Source organism: Vidua macroura, chromosome 3 (assembly GCF_024509145.1).
Source record: "Vidua macroura isolate BioBank_ID:100142 chromosome 3, ASM2450914v1, whole genome shotgun sequence".
NCBI lineage: Eukaryota > Metazoa > Chordata > Aves > Passeriformes > Viduidae > Vidua > Vidua macroura.
The window spans coordinates 69,168,029-69,192,393 of NC_071573.1; the positions used below are offsets into that span (position 1 = coordinate 69,168,029).

At 36.4% G+C, this 24,365-nt stretch overlaps 1 protein-coding gene across 1 annotated transcript in view; it reads right to left on the reverse strand.

The window, feature by feature from the left end:
• SLC16A10 (solute carrier family 16 member 10) overlaps positions 1 to 24,365 on the reverse strand; it is a 66,000-nt gene that overhangs the window by 14,621 nt on the left and 27,014 nt on the right. Inside the window, exons 2-3 of the mRNA XM_053973908.1 lie at positions 11,294 to 11,438; positions 7,765 to 8,203 (exon numbers count right to left, since the gene is read on the reverse strand). Coding sequence (XP_053829883.1) covers positions 7,765 to 8,203; positions 11,294 to 11,438 — 584 coding nt within the window. The remainder of the gene's footprint in view (positions 1 to 7,764; positions 8,204 to 11,293; positions 11,439 to 24,365) is intronic.

Here is a 24,365-nt window from a genome sequence, read left to right on the forward strand (position 1 = left end):
CAAACCTGGGTGAAGCACCTGACTCATTCTACTGGGGAATAGAAGCTCTTAATTTTCTCAGTTCTTCAAGACAGTCCTAAATACACTATCGACTGGATCAGGGCCTTGAGAAATTGAATCAAGCAGGCAAATTTTCATTTAAATCTTAAGGAAAAGATGACAATGATAGTCTCTCCTCCTTACACAGAGATAGTCCTTACTCAGGATACAGACATTTATGTTCCCTTTTTTTTCCCCCCTCCTAGAGCAATCCAAAACCACTTTTCCCTTTTCCAGGAAATATGCTGCTCAGTAGTAATGAAAAATTTCATTCAATCATCAGAAAAGAATCTGGAAAATAGCTCAGAACTTGACAATTACTACAATCAAATACAAAGAGCTAGGTTCTGAGATCTCCTCGACAGAAGATTCAAAACACATGGTGAGATATTCACAAGTCTGAATAGGAATTAAAAAGCAAAGAGGTTTTCCATACAGCTCTTCCTGGAGCAGGAACTGGACACAAAAGGTGGTCTGTATATGAGAGAAGCAATTTGGCAATGAGTGTTCGTTACTTTGTACGAGGACAGCAGGGCAAAACCAGCTGTGATCTCAGACTTCTGGGCACATGAAGAGTTTCAAGAGTTCAGTTCAAATCAAGATATTTCAAGTGTCCAAAGACACAGGATTTTGAGCTTACCATTAAAATAGCATTAAAACTTTAAAAAAAAAAAAAAAAAAAAAAAAAAAAAAAAAAAAAGATAACACTTTGCAATTTACTCTTTGAATTTTTCACTCCATCTGCTATCCAAATAGTTTGTACTACACCAGAGTACATGAAGTAGCGTGCTGTTAGAGACTGATACAAAGGAAATCACAATGAAACTCAGACCTTTCAACCTGCCAGTATTGCACAGACCTGAGGAAGACTGCTTTGCTCTTATCCTTCATGCTATGCTCCACATAGCTTGCACCTGAGCATACCTGCTACCTTTTTTTTTTTTAATTCCATTTAATTTTACTTCTAAAAACACCCACAGAAAACTTTTGGTTTATTCTTGTTTGTTTCCGTTCTTTCTGTACCTATATTATTTGTCTTCAGTACTTATTTGACAAACATATCTAAAATATGCTTTCAATAGCAATTACAAGTAGGAAATAATTTATTTCTTTTCCCACCATCACCCCCAATGTCCAAAGTGGATGATCTAACCAAGAATAAATACTTCTAGGTCAACATTAAGGAATACTGGAAAAGAAATAGGTGAACAGGATAATGACAGAAATGGGAAAACAGAAGTGGGATAAAGGGGGAAAATTTCACTAACCTGGGCAGTCAAACTGCAGCAGATGTTGAGATCTGAAGGGAGATAAATGCAAAGATTAGAAAAGCAAGTAAAGCACAGGGAGCCACTGAAGATTTTGGGTCTCAGAGATATGTGCTTAATAATTACATCAGACCTTTACAAAACCAGTGTCTTGTTAGTCTTCCATTGGAGAAAGAAATACGATAGATTAAGTGGATGAGAAAAGTAGTAGTGCTAAAACTGACAGCTATACCTAGTTTTAGCTTTTTTAGAATACCTACAGTATAGAGAAATCTGTTTGACACAGTTATGGTTAGTACTGGACATAATTTAAAAGATACTCTCCTACCATTACAAGACTAACAGCAGATTCTGGGAAATAAAAGACGTGGTAGACCAGATAAATGACTGATGTAGGAGATCTGAAGAAATGAAGAGGTTTCTTGAACAGCAGCCCATAAAAGCAAGTGAATGGAGTGATGGAGGCTGGTTTTTTTTTCCAGTTTGAATAATAAAAAAAAAAAAAATCCAGAAACACACATTGGATATTCAGCATTATTTTACACAACATTCTAAAAGTAGCAACTTTATGACATAATACAGGTGGTTCACAAAACAGACAGCACTTACCTTACAAGAATTGATGTGTTATTGCCTTACAAGATGTGTTATGTGTATGCACTTTACTGTGGATATGCAGAGTTTGTACATTAAAGTTTAGAGATTTTTGGTTACTAGGGTCCTTAGAGTACACACCAGACTCTTTGCCATGCTCTGCCCTCAGACATAGAGGAAAACATTTATCTCTGTCCTTCGCTTTGTCTCCACAGTGGAATCCAGGGCCATAAGAATTAAAGGGAGGAGAGAGGTGTAGGATTAGGACTTTGCACACAATGAAAAACTTGAACAGCTTCACATACTGTAAGGTAAATCCTTTCTACTATGGCTCCTTGGGCAAGCCTCCCACTGCAGAGAACACAGAGCCACTGCCACTGTATGTGGACAAGGGCAGAAGCAAAAACACTCATTTCTCAAATGAGGAGACGTAATTTAGAGATGTCATATCTAACAACATTTAGGGAACACAACATCAGTGTGTTTCCCCCTCAGGGGAGGCTTGAAGAGTTACAGAAATATTTGTAAGCGTTATGGATGATGATTAGGGTCTTGCTGGGCAGGACATCAAACACTGCAGTGAGATTCATTCTGACTATCATAGCTTATCCCAGTACAGTAGCTCAGATCTGCCTGAAGAGTCTTAGGTGGTTTCTATACCTCCTTTATATTTTTCCAGTATAATTCTTCCTAAAGACCCAAAGGTTTTGCCTGGGGAGGGAGCAGTTTACAAGTGGAAAATGTCAATTTTTCTTAACAGGAAAAGTAGATAGAATGTGTTTTCCTGAATAAGTTTTAGAAACTTCCAGAGTATGTGGAAGTAAATACAGCTTTCAAATTACACAGCAAGATTTTCAGACAAGTTCCTATGAAAGCTGTAACTACAGAGGATCTCACAAGAACTTGGCTCTTCATTTCTCCAAGCTGATTGCACAAGACAACAGTTTTTATTGGCACATATTTTAGGGAGCAAAGGTTCAAAACACACTGAATTTGCACAGCAGAATCTGATCTCTTATTAACAAAAACAAGGCACATCACTGATAGAGAATGAGAAATGGGCAGCCATTTAGCCAAATAGGTGGCTCATAAAGAACAGAGCTGAAGGCCAAGTCATCCTCAAGGCTTGATTTAAAAAGGTACTCCAAGATGATAAAGTAGCTGTAGAACAGTTAAATCACACAACAGACACAGAACTTACACTACAGATCAGAAGGTGGGGGGAGGAATCAAATCTAGCAAAAAAGTCTGCATCAGCTCTAATCCATATCAGCAAGTCCTCCTGTTAATTATGTTTCTAAAGTGAAAAAGACTACTTTTCTTATCTAAAGAGCAGGAACAAAATGTATGTTCCAGCAAAAGATAGGAAACATAGACCAGCAGAGAGCACTGTCTTTTTGTCCAAGGACAGACACTGTGGGCATAGCACTAGACTCGGTAACTTCAAAGTGACAAACACAAGATCTGGAGCCAGACACAGCCACCCAGAGGACAGACTGATATTTATCCAAGTTGTCTGATTTTGTGATGCAGCCAAGAAAATGAGTTTGTTTATATGCATGAAAAAGTTCTTTTGACTAACATGTACTCTACAGCAACTATAACCAGCTTCATGATTCTCCTGTGAATAAAATTGCTTGGAAGCATCTTTACTTTTCATTCTGAGAATGAATTTTCTTTTCCAAGAATCTTGGAGCAGAGTCCAAGGTGATGCTTTGTTTCTCAGCAGAAGTATCTATCTATTTTTTCCCCTAAGCATTAGGTCTGCACTCTCACTTCCCTGTTCTCTGGAGATCTAGATGAACCTATTCCTGGCACATGCAGATTTCAGAGAAGCAATGAGGCATTGAATCTTCAGCATCTATCTATGGAGGACATTAAATCCAGTACTTATTTGCCTACCAAGACAGATTCTCCTAAGACAGTTGTTGGAAAACATGGTCGGACACAAGCCATTTTTTCATCTCTTAAACATGAAGCAAACAGAACATATACACTCCACATAGCTACTGCTAACCAAAAATCTCTACATATGCAAGTGTGTACCCATTGTGGAACATGAGCATGGATAAGCATCAAAAAGAAAAGCTAGATCTACACAGTAAATTAAGAAACAGGCAGCAAAGCAAGGTGAAAAATACTGAAATCTTTTTCCTGAGCTACTCTGAAGTTTTAAGAGGACAGGCAGTATCATGGGAACTGTCACATTTTCACAGATCAATTAATGGGTAGCTTTGTATACAAGCCTGCAGCACATTTAAACCGCAAGCCTAATTTTCAAACATATCTAGTCATTCTTTAGGAGCATTTTCTTCATAACAAATACTTAAACTTAGAAAGATAAACTCTATCAAGACACATTTTTATTGCATTATCTACTATCCAGTTGCTTTTTTTAAAAGGAGAACACATAATAAATATGTGTACTTTTTTTTTTTCAACTACTTGGTTGTTAAATTCAGTTTTTCATCCTGCAAGGTGTCAAATACTATAAATAAGGCAGGACCCATCATTAGCAAGAGGCATTTAATAAAAGTAACTGCTAAATCAAACCATACTTGCAAACACCCAAAGACAAATTTCTACAGGACTGAACCATTGCACTGAAAGTATTAAGATGATATTACCAGTCCTAGCAGTATTCCTCATAACTGAATATTGCTATATCAATATTGCAAACACAATACTGGGCCCCTTTTTGTAAGTGTCATAATTAATATTTTCCTAAATTCAGACTGAAACCTGGTAATGACTTCAGTCACTGCTTAGAGAAGACTAGGCAGTGACAACATCCACTTTAAGCAGTATTTCTTTTCACTCTGCTAAATAAAGCACAAAAGGCAACCACATCTTGTAAGCTACTGAGCATGTGGTCTTGTATCAAATTTTAACAGAAATGACCTAACAAGCTCCTCAGAATTAAGAATGCATGATCCTGATTGAGTAAATATTTTTTAAGGGTAAGAGAACAACACCAAGCCCTTAACATCAGACTGCTAAAAAAAGAGGTTCTCTATTTATTATCGAAACAAGCACAGGACAAGTGGCACAAAGACTAGATATACCTTCTTTCAAATATACTTAATTTCCTTGTGAGACAGTCCTTAGTAAAAACACTTGGAAAGAGCGTTTTCCACTGATTCTACAGATTGCTGTTATGAATTCACAATTTAAACCAAAATAGACTAAGCAAGGATTTTACTTGTCTGTCTGCCTATTTTAGAGAGGCACCAAAAAAAAAAAAAAAAATCTCAGTCACTAGTTTGGACTGATTTTAAAATTGAGAGGAATAACAACCATTTGATTTAGTAATCTTATGACTTATCAGTTTGTTCTTCAACAATCTCAATTAATGCTGAAAGTATATATAATAAACTTAAGTCAAAACTTATTTATAGTCTTCATCTCGACCCGATTCCCAAGATACATGTAATGGAACACCTATTAATGGAATTTGACACCAATTAAATGGGGATAAGAAAAGCTCTCCCTTTTGGTTCTCCCCTGCAAGAGCCAAAAGGAATCTGATGCCTAATACCTACCAGTCAGGATTCATGTCAAGGAGCTGGCAAGAGTTACCAGCTCCTATCTAGCATGCCATATAATCAATTTGTTATTGCATTTAATTTTAAATTAGAGCCTAGTTAATGAGCAGGTTGTTTCTTCAGTTTTAACAACTTTTACTCCAAATAGCAAATACTGCAAAAAAGTTCAACTGCAAAAGTGCAAAGAGTTCAATTGCAAAGACTTGGCTAATTCTGTTACTTCAAAGCCCAAAAAAGTTTTTACTTCTTTTTTACTACAGGGGTCACAGCATGTATTCTCCTTTCCAACAGGCTTCAGAAAATGCAAGAGGCATGAACAGAGACTGGGGATGGCACAAAAGCACAGAGAGATCCTGGCTGGGTCCTCAGGAGCTCCTGAGCAGTGCCAGGCTGGCAGACAGGGACTCCAGACAGTGACTCCAGCACACCCAGCCAGCAGCCCCCAGCCACCATGGGCCAAGCGGTGACACACAAGGACCCCAAAACTGCAGGGTCAGTGCCACCTGTGCTTCATGACATGGTCAAACACAGCCATTCTGGCAGAAGCTGTCTTTCCAGGTGGGAAAAATGGGACTTGGTGAGTACAGGTACCAGGTCAGAGGCCATGACATTCACTGTATTAGTATTTTTTTCTTAGGGCACTTGTAACCAGCATCCCTTTCTAGCAGTGTGGCTGGTGTCAGCCACCCCTAACACTGGGAAAAATTCAAGAATTTCAACATAAAAGCTGTCACTTATCTAAAGATCACATCCCTTTTCCAGTTACTACAGTTTTAAAAATACAATAAACAATGAAATAATAGTAACTTTCATTTTCAAAAGCTGAGGAAAGTAGTCTCTGGTTTGATAGATCTACCAGTGAAAAACCTTATTTTTTCTTATAGCCTTTGACTTATTTGTAAGTACATACTTCTATGTACTTCTGGAAGTACACAAAGTGTGGCTTTTTTATCAAAAGCAGACAAAACTAGGATAAAAAACATCCAGAGCTATCTACTTGAGCTGAAGTATCTGTGTTGAAGGGCACAATCCATGCTGTGCCTTCATAAACATTGATTTATTCAGATCCACAGGGACTTTAAATATAATCGAGTATTTAGATACAAGTAAATTAAAATGAAAACTTGTGGGTTTCAGGGAGGGATTTTGACAAGAACTATTCAGTCTAAGTTTTACTAAGAGCTGAAGCTTCCCCTCTCAAAGGAGGCATACAAAGCCTCTGTCTGTCTACCACTGAAGAATTTTTTACAGAATATATTTATTACCATTCATTTCACTGTTCTATCATGGGTGAATAATGAATATTAAAATGACCCTTCTGTTTTCATACTGAGTTCTACTAGCTCATGCTCTATCAAATATTCTTAATATGAGGATGTGTAATGGTCTCAAAGCAGCATCATTGGAGACTCCGAGCTTTTCCCCACCTTTCCCTTCTAAGCCTTTTGGTTTACACCCCTTCAGTTAAGAGAACACCACCAGCAAGCTGTCCAAGAATAATTCACCATTTAAACAGTGCAATGTGTGTCAGCCAGCCTGATACAAATGCATGCATCTCCCAGTTGCTCCTGAATTTCTTAGTTTAGGAGTATACTACAGGGAAAAAAAAAAAAAAAAAAAAAAAAACACCTGCTAGGGAAACAACTCTAGCACATGTACAGCAAATGGCTAATACACATCTTCCCCATCACCAGAAGACAAAGCTCCATCAGCTGCTGTAGACAGCAATAAAAGACAGCTCACCTGGCAGCTGGGAGGGACAGGGTAAGAGGAGCAGTTACATGAATGCTAAACTAGTAAACTACAAGGCTGAATTTTGAGAGACAGAAAAATCCACATATTTTGCTTTTAATAAACCTGAAAAATGGTCAATACAATAGATCCTAAAAATTGATACTTTAACAAATCTCAATACATATGAACAAAATTTACACTTCTAACATGTTTCCTGTCATTTACTTCTTTCACACTGCATCTAAAACACACAAGTGTCATTTGCAATGTATGCATCTGAGTACCAAAATAAAGAATTCTCTTAGGAATAGTATAGAATATTTTTCAAATGTCTCTTTTCATTGTTAAAGTATTTTAAACCTTGCATTGAGACCAAAGAACAAAGATTTGAACTGGCTTAACTAGTATTTCTGATTAAAGAACTCTTTTAATAAGACAACATCCAAATTAATTTTGTGTTTCTCCCCAGCACAACTTGCAGTTTAAATCTGGCTTCCCATCACCCATTGCTTCTTAATCAATAGCACAAAGACAAGTATGTATAGTTTCAAACACATCACACCTAGGAAGAAATGTGCACTTACCAAGTGAACATAAGGCACAAAGTATCCAAAAAGTGCAGCTGGAATCCCTAAAGCCCAGATTCGGTAACTGAGAACTTTGAAAACTGAGAAATTGCAAATCTTTTTTGCAGGAGGTAATTTGAATTTTCCCTTCTTTCCTCCCTCCTTGTCTTTGGTGTTGGGAACAAGAGGTTTGTATGTAAATCCAGCCAGGAACAGAACAAACATAAGGATGCAGAGGACCCTCAAGGTGTTGAACAGGTCGACAGAGTCGATGAGGACCCTCAGGAGGAAGGGCAGTGACACAGTGAACAAGCTGCTGCCCGCAGTGACAATGCCATTCACGAGTCCAAGGCGCTTCTTGAAGTAGTGCCCGAGAATGACCAGGGACGGCTGGTAGGCAAACGAGCAGCCACAGGCAAACAGGATCCCGTAGGTGAAATACAGAGGTTCAATGGTGCTGTACCAAAGGAAAAGAACAAATCATTAGTGTTTGGTAAGGCAGTGGATGCTCATTCACCTGGAAGTGACAACAACAGAGCTTCACAATCAATCAACATAAGTCACTACTGTAAATAAGAGTTTGTGTATACTTATAGTTGAATAGCATCAGTTGAATAGTATCAGATTAATTCAGCAAGTATTCTATTGATCTCCTTCCACTGAAAAATTTCACAGAATTCACAGGTAAAAAAAAAGAAAAATTACATTCAATTATAATTACATCAAATAGTGTGGCTAAAAAAAGTTTTAAAAATCATTGTCAGGGCAAATAAGCCAAATGTAAGTTCAACCATTGCTGGGTTTTTGGATTTTTTTTTTTCCCCAAAGAAAATTGTACTGTTTTGATTTATACATTTCTTCACTGTGCTAGGAGTTCAAATGTAATACTGAGCTCTCCTCATGAACACAGAGAAATCAAGTAAACATTTTGTTATGAAAATAAGGTAACAAACATGGCAAACATCATTAATACTGAAAAATAAAATATTTAAATACTGACAAAATTTTGTAATGTAATATGTTAATAAATTATAGACTCTTTAGGTATTATTTTTTTAGACAAATAGTCTCCTTTGGAATAAATATTTTAAATTGATACATATATTGAATATGCTAAGAAAGAACTAAAAAAATTGTTAATAGGGAATTAAACATTTCATCTTATAGCAAGGTGGACCTTCATCATAAAGTTCACTATTATTACCATTTACTCTACAACTGAAATAAAGCAGACATTGTAATTGATCACAAACATGTGATATCAATAAAAAGTACTTGTGCAAGAAATGTTAAAAGTATGAAGTAACAGCATCAGTATAATTAGTATAATTAATCACAATTATTAATCAGTATAATTAGTGCTGTAGTATTAGTTAGTGAAAGAAACATTTTTTAACATTTAAATGGAGGCAGGGTGCAAGCAATTTTTATATGAGTTTTCTGAGGTGGCACATGAGAGTTTATATAGTTTTTTTATGCTGTGTTTACAATGAATCCTCACCCCTTGTTTTATCAGTTACCATCTGCATTTGAAGCACTTCTGGAAAGCAGTTAATATTTTTAACTTTTTAACTTTTTTTAAGGAGCATGAATGCTTTACATAGTGCTTTTCATCACAGGATGCAACCTGCCAGAACCCCTGTGTAAAAAAATAAGATTCCACAAGCTTCCTATGCAATTAAAGAACTTCTTAGAAAACAGTATTTGACTAACCAAGGTCTGACTCCAGGAACTCTAAATTATAAAAATAATTATTTGTGTAACATAATATTGTCACTTTTTATATTAAACTATCAATTTCTGGAACTGATGATACACAACATAAGCCAGCAGAAACAACATAAGGAGGACTTATTACCTTTATTAATGGAAAATAACCAGGAAATATAAAACCAGAAGTTACAAAATGAGAGGAGCAACATCATAGAGTGAAGACAGCGAACTTTTGCTTCCATATGTAAATTCACTCAAAGAGTCTGTAGCACAACATGCATATTAAAATACTGTCCTGCATTATAAACACTTACATCTTAATTTCCTGAGACATAAAATTTATATTAAGAAATTAGTGCAATGCAAAAGCAGTAGATCATAGTAACAGTTGTCTGCTTTACCATATTCTACTTGTAGAACACTGACTTCTGTATCTGAACTATACTCCTTTAATGAAATGATAACATCACGGGCATAAATCATTTTAGTGTGAGTAACATAATGAAACACCAAGTATGCACATCAACCTGGCATGTACTCTTACAATAATACACCTCTCAAAGTGCTCTTTAAAGTTTAGTTAAGCTGAAATATTTGTAAAGCCTTTACAAAACAACTTGCTCTTGCATGTCTCTTCTGTGCCCTTGTTCCACTGGGTATCAGACAAACCCAAGAATGATCTTTATCTAATGACAAGGGTGGTTTAGTATTCATCACTCAACATACTACTAGGAAGCAAGGAGGAAGAAAGATTTTTCCAAGACATCTTTTAGTTTTTACCTCACATCTAGTAAGAAGCTTCTTAAAACATATCAAGAAGTGGGGGGTTTGTTTGTTTAATAAAATTAATTAAGTCAAATATTTGCACCAGGATTAACCATTCAGATCACAGCAGCTCACATCCATCTGATTCAGAGTACAAGCACAGAAAATATATTTTCACAAGCTTTTTGCCTGTGTAAATACATTTACACCTAAGTGGAAAGCTCTTCTGAATGTAGCTTGATTGTTCCTATACTTATTCTGCTAAGGGTGGGGAGAAAAAAATCATGTGAGAACTAGAGGTAACTGGATTATTTTCCTGCTACTCTTTACACTCTACCTTCACTAACCAATTTCTGACAGTGACTAAACTAAGTAAATTTCCTGTTTCCTCATCTTCTACAGGGTACATGCAACATATCAGTTACTCTTGAATTTCTTAAGATTTACTCTGCAAAAGTTACATGCAAATGAAAAAATGAAAAGAAACATACAAATTAATTGTAAACCAGAAGAAAAAAACCCAAAAGAAATAAGCTTTATTTAAAGTCAATATACCAAGGTTTTCTCTAGCCCCATGTTTGGCAACTGGACCAGTAAGAACAGAAGAAAACATCCAATCTCACTAGAATTTCAACAGCTTCCTGGAGGCCCTACTATGTTTTTATCACCACTTAAACTGTTTCAAAAGACAATTAAGAGGACGGTTCAAGAAGGGAAGACAACAATAATGTTTATATACCTGTTATACAATATACATCAAGCAAATATATAAGTTTATCCTGGACAATGCTGTTGATCTTATAGCATTAGTCCTACTGTTGATATATTTATACATAGTGGTTCCTGTTAGATGGGGACTCTTGTTTTTATTTATAAACATTATATTTTTAAAAATACCTTTTAAGTTGAAAGTTCACAAGTCATAATTTGAAAGACAAAACCAAACCCAAATAAAACAAGTTTTCTAAAGATAAAGTACCACTGTTTAACCCTTCTGTGGATTAGATCAACATTACAACACTAAAAAATTGATAAAATACTTTGAAAGTTATGAATTTAATTTTTTTACCTTACAAAAGAACTTGAAAGGAGTCCAACAAGCCCTACTGCAGCTCCAATAACAGCTACTTTTCGACAACCAAACAGGTCTGTGAATATGCTGACTATTGGGGAGCAGAAGAAGACCATTCCCATAGAAAGAGAGCTTACCCATGCTGCAAAATAGAAAAAAAAAAAAAAAAAGACAACATTTTAGAAACCAAGTGATTTCAGCTTTCAGTTAATATTTGTTTTCACCTAGGATTTTATGTTGCTGAACTAAAGTTGGGTAGCATCTGGGTAACTATTTAAAAAACATTTAATTACATCTTAAAATGTATTTACCTAACATGGTAAAAAAAGCCTAATAATTTACATAATCAACTAATTTAGATTTTATCAGCTCAAAGAATGCTATTAACTTTTTTGTAGCTATTACTTCTACTTTTTTTTTGTTTATAAACACACAGATACTTGTCTAGTAACTAACCTAATATTCAAATTGATGTCTAAGTCATTAAAGATACCTTTGAGGATCCATATCCATTCTGACATAAGTTAGTTTATTTCACTTGACTTAATGCTAGACCTTAATGACTTTAAACAGGTACATTTGCTGAATAAAGACTAATAATTTTTAAGCTTCATTACTAGATGTAGATTATACTGAACATCAATAATGAGTAATCAATAGACTTTCAGACTGTAATATAAACATTAGGAATGTGATTTTACTTTAGACTAAACAAACTTGAGTTAGTAAAACCACTTCCATACATAATGGGAAATTTTCACTACTTTTGATACTACTTGAGCTTTACAGACATTGTGAAAACTGGACTTGGTTTATTAGATCATTCAGATTTGATTCAGGTGAGTCCACCATAGTTTCAGCCACAAGTGGGGTTTTTTAGCACAGCTAATAGTCACAACTAGTATTTATATATATATATATATATATATATATATATATATAGTAACGTATATATTGGAAATGTCCCCACCTATATAGGGAAAAAAAATGGTCTGAACAGGAAGTGGGAAAAGCTGCTAATTCAAAATTAATTGGAAAAAATATTTTAGCTTCATTTCAAAATGTACAGAAGACAGGACAATTATTTCAACCTGAAAGAGTTTTAAATTTGTGTAATTGGAATTTTGTTTAGAATACTTTTCCTAAAAACATAGTTAGATAAACAGTTGTTATTCAGTGATGGAGGCAAAATTATCTGGAAAAGCATATAACCACAGGACTAAATGAAGTATATTTGCAAGTAGATCTGCCACTACCAAGGCTTAGGAGATAGGCTGTTGAAGTGCCAATGAACCCTCCACATTGTCTAAGACCTCATCGTGCAAGGCACTAAAGACAGAAAAAGAAGCCAACAAGCAACAACTTGTTTCTTCCATGAGTTTACAATGTAAATGAAAGACAAGAGAATAGACAGCTAGAGATAACCAGAAACGAGTACAAGAAACAAAACCTTTATTTTAGGCCAAACAATGCTTTCAACAAACCATGGCCTGACTGTTTGGGGAAGGGATGTGTGTTACTGGGATTTTTTGATCATGTGATAAAAAATAGAGTTTCAAGGCACAATCTAAAGAGTGAGGTACTTTTATGGCCATTTCCTGTGTAGGACTACCCCATACATGATAGCCCTGCCAGCCTTGCACCTCTGCAGGAAAACCTCAAGCTGTGTGAAGGGACAGCATAAGAGACTAGGAAGAGCAAAGACCCCGTGACTCTGCCTGAACAGCAAAGACCAAGTTTATGAACAGTCTAGTCCTTCCCTGCAGTTGAGGAATGCTCAAGAGCACCTTGGGTGTGGCAGGACATAACTCCTCTGATATCTGTCCCCTATTACAGCCCTGATGGCTACTGATGGGACAAGACATTACACAAACCAGTTTGTAAACACAGTCTGGGGGAGGAGATGCTCTCATACAGCCTGGAGACCAGCCAGTTACAAAGCTTCTAAGAAGTCCAACTTCTACAAGACTCCTCATCCTTTTATTTATCTTTCCCAGAGTGAGCCTGCCATTTTTACTGTCCAAAGGAAGTTGCAAACACGGAACAGAATCTCCATTTCAGCCTGTCACCCTCCCAAATAAATGGTGGCTACACCACCATGAACAGTCCTGAGCACCTCTGCATGATTTGCAGGGCAGCACGAAGAATCAGAATCCCCCTCCTGCAAGGCCAAGAGGCAGCCAAGTCTTGAGAAGCATCCATCAGAAGTTTCAAGTGGTATGAAGGTACCAAGGAATGGCTGAACCACCTGTCACCCTTCCTAGGTAACAAAAAGGTACAAAAAGATAAAAAGACAACAGATAAGAAACAAGCCCACCAGATATGACTGATTTTGAGAGTCCAGTCTCACATGGACCCTATTCATGGTGACAAAACAGGCAAAGAAAGGCGGCATATGAAACTGAGCTTCAGTAGTGTGCATAAAGTAACAGACTAAATTACTTTAGAGCTACAGGCTGTGATTTTATTTCCATTCTCCTTAGTGAAGTCAAGGTTTACAGTGTTTTTTAATGGCCTATACAGCTAATAAAATAATTGAAATATAAAAGGCTGAAGTAGAGACATTCAGCTCAAATTAAACTAACAACATGTTGATTTTGTCTCTTTGTGCTTCCAGGTACTCATAAAAAAACTATGCCTTTTTTATCACTTGATTCTCTCTTATTATTACAATAATAACAGGGCAGAGCCTAAAAGAGAAGGTTTCCACACTGGTCTTCAACACAATGGACAGTTAAGATAAATGATGATGCCTTATCTGAAGCATTTCAGAATGGAATGGTCATGCTGGAATAAGTCCCACTGCAGAAGTGGGAGACCATGCTGCAACCTAATGAAAACTGGAACCCTTTAAATTATTACTTCAGGTTAGTAAGTTGCTCTCATTAGCCTACAGAAATGTAATTTAGAGACATGGTTGGCATGTCTTGTATGAACAGCTTTATTATTTATTGAAAAGAATATTCTTGAAGTTAAACTTCATATCTGTACACAGATCAAGAAAATGTACTGCCTTATTCCTTTGTGAAGAAACCTTGCACCAAAAATAAACAGAACAGTACGTGAGTAAATATTTAAATGCCCTAATGCAAATAATTCTTGCTGTGATATCTTCATTCGATAAAGAAATTTGTTTCTTTAAAATACATTCAATAGATCCAAGTAATTTTTGATCTCACTTTAAGTACGTTTTCAAGCACACTTTTTCATGCAGTATGAAAAATGTACATGGAATTGTCTTCCACATTTTTTCAAACAGATTTTACAACTGTCCTAAGTAATACAAGAAATTACAAGTGCAGCTTGCCAGAATACTGAGAGCTCTCTAGAGCAGTTATTACATATTAAAGTACTTCTCCTCCAGGCTACTGGCTGCCTTCCTAACACAAGCTGGCCATATTCCAGAGCTGCTAATTCAGATACTAATACAGCACCTAATTGCTACATATAACTGCATTCATATTCATACACAAAACATTTTGATTGCTATAGAAAAAAACCTATTTCTACTTTAAGGACTTTAATATTCCTTAAGGCACTGAAAGTTAAGAATTAGCTCCACAAAATAAGTAATTTTTATAGATTTAACAATTCCCAGGCTTCCCTAGAAGATGGAAAAGTAGTCATCCTTAAGATAAAAGTATTAGACCAGAGAGCAGCTGTACTGAAAAGTCTGTTTATTTGTTCTGTGCCACTGAAACACCTAATGGGTAACAAAAACTTAAAAGTTTATTATATGAAAGTCACAGCTACATGTTCTTCCCTGATCAGGTCACTGAAAATCTCAACATATATTCTGATATTTCTTTAATTATTTCTTCTGTTCAAAAGTATATAGCAATGCAATTATACCACATACTCCAAAAATATGCTGCTGTTCTACCACAACTCTTTAAAAATTAAAAATTTATTATTTTACATAGTGCCGTTACTATAAATATAGTATCTAATATCTGAGCATTCTCAGAATTATTCCCACTGTCACAGTTAGATTACACAATACACATTCATCTGCCAAATTATAAACCAAGCTGTTAAATTTTTTAGTTCATTTTTTAGAGTCAAGCATTAGGATTTACAGGACAACAAAAAAGAAAACATTATTATCATGTTCCATTGGAATGCTTTATCATGCACAAATTTAAATAAAGGCTACTTGTCCAAAACATTCTTGTTTAAAATCAAATTTTTCTAAGCATTACAATAAGGAACTTAGCAGTTTTATCCTCAAGTGTCTTTCAAGTGGTTGGCTCAACACAGTAGTAACACCCTTCAGTCTTTAACAAGCTTCAAGATTTTTTTTTTTTTAATATTTTCCCTTGAGATTGTTCTGGTTGAGAAAGGGAACAACATGCTGCTGTCCAGAAGACAAGCAATATGAGGCAAGAAAAATAAAGGCACTTAGTAACTTCTAAAAGCTCAATAAACTTGAATAATATTTAGCTTTCACTAAGTTATTAGTTACAATTTATGCAAGCATAAGGAAGCCTGTATGTACTCTCCCAGCCTCAAACCATTAACAACTGAGAGACTTCATAAGCCTATTATTATTTGTTTTTCTTTATACATAAATTTGGACATTACTTCTTTTTCCACTGTATTTTTCAATATTCTGGCAATCTCCATGAACTGCCAAGCTTCCCTGGAACACTGGTGTATTTTCAGCATCCACAACTTCTTACAGCAAAAAACTCCATAATTTAAATATGGAATGGATAAAAGACCCATGCTTCTATTATGGCCATTTACACACATGGATATTCTCTTCAGCAAAGCAGAAGATTGGCTGCCATAAAAAGATTTATTATGAGAATAGTTTGGGAATTTGAGAGATCCCGTTCTGGAGGAAATTAAAGTAGCGTTGAAAGTTATTTCTGGAAATAATTTGCATGTCTCCAGCTAGTATTAATAATTCCTTGCCTGTTAATTCACATTTATATGGCATTTAATTTTTTAAAACAACAAGATAATTGCAATGCTGTGTAGATCAAAGATCGATTTAGCCCAGAATGCTGTCTCTGACCACCACAAAGTACTTTGACAAAGACCTCTGGAAAATGGGCTAGCATGCTTTTTCACTACCTACATCCAACAACAAGCAGCTTAGAAACTGCCTAAGCAGAATGTTGCATCTAACCATTCAACAAGAACATTTAGTTCCATCAATATTACTTTGGCTTCTCTGCTTTTGTTGTAATCAGTTACAGACATGCTCAGGCACCAGCACCACATTAAAAAGAACTCCCCTTGGTTTTGAACTTACTCATATATAATTCCTCCACTATAAGAAACAAGAATTAATCATCCCTGTTGAGGTTCCACTTGAAACTCATGATTTTATATGCCCTGATCAGATCTGTTAATACTAATTTTTTCTCTAAAATGATGCAACTTTTTGATTCAGTCTGTCTTTGTACAGAAGATGTACTTTGCCCCTTTATATTGCGTACATCCCACTGTTTCTGAGACCAGGTAGCCAGAACTGCATGCAGCATTTAATAATAAGTTTCTTTCCTAACAATTTATTTCCCAGTCTCTATGTTCTAATTGTACTTCCTTTCCCCCCCTCCCCTTTTTGTTCTTTATGTATTGCAGCTGCTTCAGAGTAAAATGTTTATAAAACTATCCATGACCTTATTTTCCTACAAATGCTAATTATGTCTGAAGGTATAGATGCCTTTATTTTTATCACTTATTTGGATTACATTTTTCCTCATGAGACATGTACATAAATTGAATTTAATCTGCCACATTAATCACTCAGCAATAACAGAAGAACACAGCAAGTCTAGTGGTCAGCCACCAACACACCCTTATCTGAGGACACACTAGAGTTTGAATTTGTTCAGCATGCAGAAGACATGCAGCTCAAAATGAATATAATCAGTGTCTCCAGGTATCTAACAGGTGATTATTACAGAAATAAAGCGATCTTCTTTTCAGTCATGTACAGCAATGGGACAAAAACCCAACTGAACCTGCAACAAAGCATATTCCAATTAGATGCCATGAAAATTTTTACCATAAAGGTAGGCAAATTTTAGCAAGTGTGACCCAAAAACGTTGTGGAAATTCCTTTCTTGGGTGTATTTAAAACTTGACTGGACAACACCAAACAACCTGATCTAACTCAGAGGTTCAATGTATTTTAACTTGGCTGGCTTTGAGTGAAGGGTATCAGACCAGATAACCAGAGAATCTCCTCCAACCCAAATTATTCCATATAATTTATGGAACAGTACTGTTCTAAACTCCTGCTTCTTGGAAAACTGGATTCTGAAGATCATGTTACACATTAGCAGTTCTTCAGAATAAAAAAATTGGTTGGCAATACAAATTCCTTCAAGTTAAAAAAAAAAAACCCACCAACCTCGTCATAAGATTAAAACGGTTTTTCCCCCCTAAAAACAGGAAGGAGTTGAGGGTATCCTTGAATTCTAAACTAAATAGATCCTAACAAGCAGATCATATGAGACCTATTATTAAAATTAGAGATGTGAAAGAGATGTGAAATTCATTGCTTAGAACTACTGTATCATCTCCCTCCTAATGATGCAATTTTTCCATCGTTATTGTTTTATTCTTGTTGCCTTGTGCCCAGAAGCACTGGGTTATCCTTTGCCTAAGGCACTCCAGATACATTCTTTTTTTAACCACTTTTTTTTTTTTTCTCCAGGGAAAGCCAGCAATTTCCAAAAGAGGGAATTGCTCAGCAGATGTTAGTTACCTAACAGATCAACACAACCATTAGACCAAACAAATATTCCAATATCCTCCCATGTCCTCTGAAAGCCTCTGTAGGCCAGCCTCTTGGAAACTGCCACCCCATTTTTATCTAACCTATCACTACCCAAAGACAACATCAAATACCTTGTGTGACATGCTTTGCTTACACCTGCCTGTGAAAATTGTTTCAGAACCTGCTCAGTAAATTCTCATGAATTGTGAGGAATTTCATTCGTCATGGGCACAAAAGGGAAAGCAACTGGTTTCCATAGTGCCACTCCTATTACTGAGTAATCCACAGATCCCAGGACAGTATGTCAGTGGAAAAGGAAAGCAGATGTTAAAGTGCATGTACGGACACACTTAGAATCCCTACTGTCAAAAAAGTGCACTGCTTCTTCTATCCAAAAGAGAACTGCTGATCCCATTAGAGGAAGTATGTGTTTAAGGACTAAAAATAAATGTATGACATAATGCTGCCACAGGAAGTATCCTATACTCTGAACTCAGGTTACATGACTACAGCTTTCAGTTGGCTTACTTTCCTGTGTTTAGTTTGCAGATGTCTGAGCTGGGCTCTCCCTTAAAGCAGTACTATCAAAAAACATTTGAATTCTAAATTACATGAAAAGTCTGAAATACTTTGGGCAAAGATAATTTAGTGCAACGAAGTACCAACTCTTTTGGACACCAAGTCTATCTTGCATGTGCTTTGGAAATCAGAATTATCTGTAAAGGATTTAGTCAGATTTCCATAACACACTCAGAGATCATGGTCAACACATGAAGATTTATGAACCAGGAACTAGTGGAAGTATCCAACAGGAATACAAGGCATTGGGGGGTTTCCCTCCAACACTCTTTTTTTCTTGTCCCTGAGGAAAAAACCTTTCATTGAATAACCTTATTACTGAAAAATAGTGGTTGTTACGATGCGTCTGAATCCAATAATTAAATATTAGTCACTGAATCCCTACAAAGAGACCTTTCAACAGACACCTTGTTTCCATATCACAAAGCATGAAAGCACAACCTCTGCTTTTTAATGAGGTCATTACCAAGCAGTTTCAATTAGTTTATTCTGAATGAAAGATTGAACTCCCAGATTTTGCCAAGAGCTGTAAGCTTTCCTGTGTTTATAGCATCTCTTCAGTGTATTGCCTCTTGACCATCCAAAATGCTGCTTTGGGTTAATGTATGCCATGTTGAACTTAATGCAAGAAAGTGGAAGGAAGCACAAACTTGCCAACATGTTGTAAATACTGCTGTACAAGCAAAGCACGCTCATAGCTATAAAAAACAAAACCCAACATTCTGTGTAAGTCAAAACATAGGCTTATTTCTTTCAAGGCTTCTTACACCATATTCTCTCGCATGATGTGGGACAGATACACCACCAAGTACCAGAAGAGTCACATATATCCCTAATACAGTGAGCCTCCCCAAGCTTGCCATTTATCAGAATTGGACTAATCTCACCCTCTGCCTCCATAAGTAATGACAAGACAAGCTCAGAATTTCTACTGAGATAACTAACTCCTTGTGTGCATAAGCAGCAGGAAAGCAGAACAGTGGGGGAAAAAAAGAGTATTCATATACTGACAAAACATCCCACACTACTGCAACTAGGCAATTATTTAAGTACCTTCTGATTTATACTTGCTGTATTAACACAAGCTTAGGCAGAGTGTTGTAGCTTTTTTTTTTCCTTGTTGGCTTCCCCTTTAATGGGATAGTAATGGTAAACACAAAGCAAGTACCATGGGAAGCTATCACAAAATTTTCATCAAACAACAGGGGAGAAAATATAAACCTGGAACAGTTAAAGATGTACTTATAGGCCAACAACTCTTACTGTTAGAGAGACTGCAGCTCTTCTACATGCTTTAAAAAATTAGAGGAAAGTAAACAAATGCTTACGTTAGTAGAAGCTAAAACAAAAGCTAAAAAGTGTAGTGTTAGACAAAATATTGCTGCTAGATTTTAAACTGTTAAGCCTTCAGGAACCTTTAAAGGAAGGCTGAAGTAAATCATTAACTGAAAAACACGTGCATTTGGGTTTCATAGCAAACTGAGCTTGACCTTTGACACTTAATAAAGTCTGAAAATGCTGTGGTAGGAAGAATAAACAAGGAACAAATCGATAAGAAATGGCTGTAACCACTTGTTTTTCCATTTAGGAGTCATACAAGAATGTTTTCTGCTGAGACTCTTTTCAAAGTACAATGTAATCACATTTTTAACTAACAGCCTAAAAAACTGAGCTCCAGAACTGATTTTCAGGCACATTTTTATCTTTCCTTTCCTCCCCTCAAATTAGCACTGGTTTGTTTGTTCATAATTTTTTTAATTCCAAACAGTTGAAGACCAAGAATCATGTTCTGTTTTGATTTAGGATCAGTAATTTTCTGCATCAGGAAGTAGTAACTATTAACTTCAAAGATGACATTCTGATTTTCCAGAAAGATTGAATCCTAACTGCTCTCCCAACCAAGAGCTGCATACATTCAAAACATATCTACAACCAAACATTATACAATGGTCTCATGTTTTAGAGCTATAGCATAGATTAGACCTCAAGATTCAAATTCCTAAACTCTTAATGGAGCTATCAGTCTTCTTTCTTTCCCTCACCTCACTTGCACTGGGGCAAGACCTGCAAATCAAGGTTGCCCTTTAACTGACACAGGCATTCATTTCACTTCTACAGAAGTCCTTGTGAGACCATGAAGATAAAAGCAGCATGATAAAGAAATCTTACTTCACAAGTACATTTGGTACACTATTTGAAGTTCAGGAGGACAGACTGCCACCAAGCAACTCACAAGCTAACCCTGACTTTTCACATTAAAAGATCCTTCTGAACCGATCAGGACTGGCTAAAAGACCCCATCACATGTCAGTAAGTTCAGTTCAGCAGATTCTAAAAACTTTTCTTCCCTGTTTACATCGACATATTCTCCTTATGTTCTGTACATCTCTACGAAATAATCAAACTTCAGGTTTTCAATCCCTACTCTCAAGGCTCAAACTGTTATCTAAAAGATATTCCCATGTTACAAACTACTCTTTCCCACACTCTTCACCCCAAAGCAGTCATCAGTCAACAGGCATTTTAAGCAAGGGACAGACTAGTTACCATAGAGGAAAAGGCAGACTAACAAAACTCTATTATGCAGGCCAAATAAAACAGAAGAACAAGGAACTTTAGGGCAAATCATTTAGATACTGCAAAAAGTAAGTATTTTTCAAAGTAAGATCTGATTATTTAACTTGCACCTGCTTCAGAGGGGAATCTGTATTTGCACAGAAACAACACTGCCTATTTTGCAACACAACTTTACAGACCAAAAACCAGACAAATGTTCAGAGCCGCATGCCTGCATTTAATAGTACAAGTGCAAACACTGAACTACACAGCAAATTTCTCTCTTTGGCATTTTAATATTGTTTTGTACTATTGTTATGTGGAAAATACATTTCACTTTAAAGCAAGGAACCTTCAGCTAAAGTGAGACGACAATTAACAAGTTCAGTATGTGTCCTTCATAAAGAATGCTTTCTTGTTTTTCCATATAATTTTATCAATCCTATCACAAATACAATGCCAAGTCGATACAGAAGTCCAAAACTGGATTATTTTTAAGCAACACTGAGAGTTGGATATTGTTTTCACAGGCTGAAGAAAAAAGGGGACTTCCATGCATTTAATTTTCTTTTACCCACATCTCCTACTCTCTTCCCTTCAAGTACAGAAAACTTCAGTTGAACAATAGGGGCATCTTAAGTTTCTGGACCGCAAACAAATGAATTTAATTAACCTCACCTTCAGAGGATTAATAGTGAAAGGAAATCATTTGCATGGAAAGCTTGATAAGAGCAGACAGCACGTGTGAAGGAATAAATCTTTATGTCAGCATGTGCCCTTTATATCGGTTACACTCACATGCACTCTAACCCTTGCAACCAAGTGAACCAGCCACTGTTAACTCTTGACCTTGTTCTTCTCTCTCACTCCCATGCAAAATTTTCAAGTCTGCCAATATGACTCACTGGGACAATAAACTATTTCTCATTAACTTAATACCCAGCTACCCATGCAGGTATCTGTCTGACTTCCAGCAATCCAAATGGCCAGGTTGCCATTCATCTAGAAAACTCGAACAACTTGCTACACTGCACACACAGTGAGTATTTTTATCTTAGCTAAGCAGCTGGATGTGACTTGCTGCATAGGTCAGCCTGACAGATACAGGACACGTGCAATGCAGCTTGTTGAGCTACTCAGCAGATTTGGAGTTCACATCTGCATACTTTTAGTTATTATGAGCAACCAAGGATTTTTGAGTGGAGTCTCAACACTGCAGGTATCACAGGTTGCAGTTATAATCTGGATGATATTTGCAGTTAGTAAAGCACAAAATTTTTTTCAACAAAATGCTTCCCGATAAGCTGTTGAATCAAGACACCCTACCCCAAGATAGAACATACTGTCCAAACCCTATTTTCTGCAAGATCCTTAAGTCAAACCAATGGGCAGGGACTTGAGGAAAGATTTTATCTATCTTTAATGTTTGTTTTTCTTTCCAATGAAGGTGGAAGAGAAAGAAAAGGAGAATTTGTACACCTACTGCTGAGAAAGATGGCAAGGATTGAGCACCTACCACAGAGGGACTTGCTCTTATAATGCCAGCATGCCCTGAGGCTGTAAGTTATTTCTAAACATGCCACTTTCCCCTAGTTAAAAACAAGCCACAAACCAGAGAAGTGGTTTCTCAGAACAGTGGTTCCCAAACTTGCTTCCCAGGAGGTAGCAGGAGGAGCTGCAGCTGTAGATGCACCCCGTGCTTCCAGAGCTGGAAATGCTTTCCTGGTATCCAAAATTATTCTTTCTGGCTTAAAGAACTGATCCCCTAAAATGTCACGGGGTTCCCTGGGCATCCAGGCATGGCATTAGGGGAATTGGAACTACATGGTGTTTAAGCTTCCCTTCCAACCCAAACTATGCTATGGTTCTCTGATAAAAATGCTTTGGGGTTTGGTTTTTCCCTTAAGAAACACTGCTGAGAAACATGAAAGCAAGCACTCCCTAAAATCTATTTTAAAGGAGCACCACACTTATTTCAAGTTAATAACCTAGAGCTGAGAATTTCAATTTGTGGTGGATTAATCTTGGTTAGACACCAGGCACCTACTAAGCCATTCTATAACTCCCCTCCTCAGCTCAGGACAGGGGAGAGAAAATAACTGAAAAATTAAGGCTCATGGGTTGAGATCAGGGACAGGGAGATCAAGTCACCAATTACTGTCATGGGCAAAAAAAGGCTCAACTTAGGGAAATTAGTTTAACTTGTTACCAATCAAATCAGATTAATGAGAAATAAAACCTAATCCTAAAATATACATTCCCCTTCTTCCTGGGCTCAATTTCATTCCCAAATTCTCTAGCTCCTCCCTTCAGTGGCACAGAGGTACAGAGAATGGGGGCTGCAGAGAGTTCATCACATGTTGTCTCTGCTGCTCATTCCTCCTCACACTCTTCCCCTGCTCCAACACTGGATCCCTTCCACAGGCGACAGTCCTCCACTAACTCCTCCAGTACAAATTCTTCCCATACCCAGCAGTTCTTCCTGAACTGTTGTGCAGACCCCTACATTTTTCACATATTTGAGTCCTCTTTAGCATTACAGGTTCTCTCCTTTATTGTATAGTATTACCAAAAATTATATGGTTATGCTTAAGACATCAAATCAGCTCTCAAAATACTGAGTATCCTTACAAATTAAATACTTTGTTAAGTTTTTACATAGATAAAATCCCATCAAAGATAAGGGAGTAATAAAGCCTATATATCCCATATGAAAAACAAAAAGTGTGTATAAACAATCAAAACTGGAATAAATTTGTTGTATAATGCTTGTACTACATTGCTTATTCTTTGACTATGCATTCACCTACCAGCAATTCTTTACCAAAACTGTGGTTAAAAAAAACCCAAGACCACCACAACACACACGAGTCCATCAAATTTTGGTCAGGGTTACAACCTTCTGAAGATTCTTTTAAAGAAAAAAATTGTTTTGCTTGATAAAGATCACACTATCTTAGTCATAAAACCAATTTTTTTTACTGAGTATTTTGTTGTATTCTGGAAAAAAAATCAGAAGTCCAAAGCTCTTATTTATAAAATAAGTAGGTAAAAAAACCACAAAACTGAGCCAATCATACCACTGGTTCTTTTCTTCCCCCTTTTTTCACCAATGCCTTTAGCTCTTCAAGCTTCTGGATGCCTGTTTTCAAAAGACTCTTTGTACCTGCCATGAGCAAACAAGCGGGAACACAG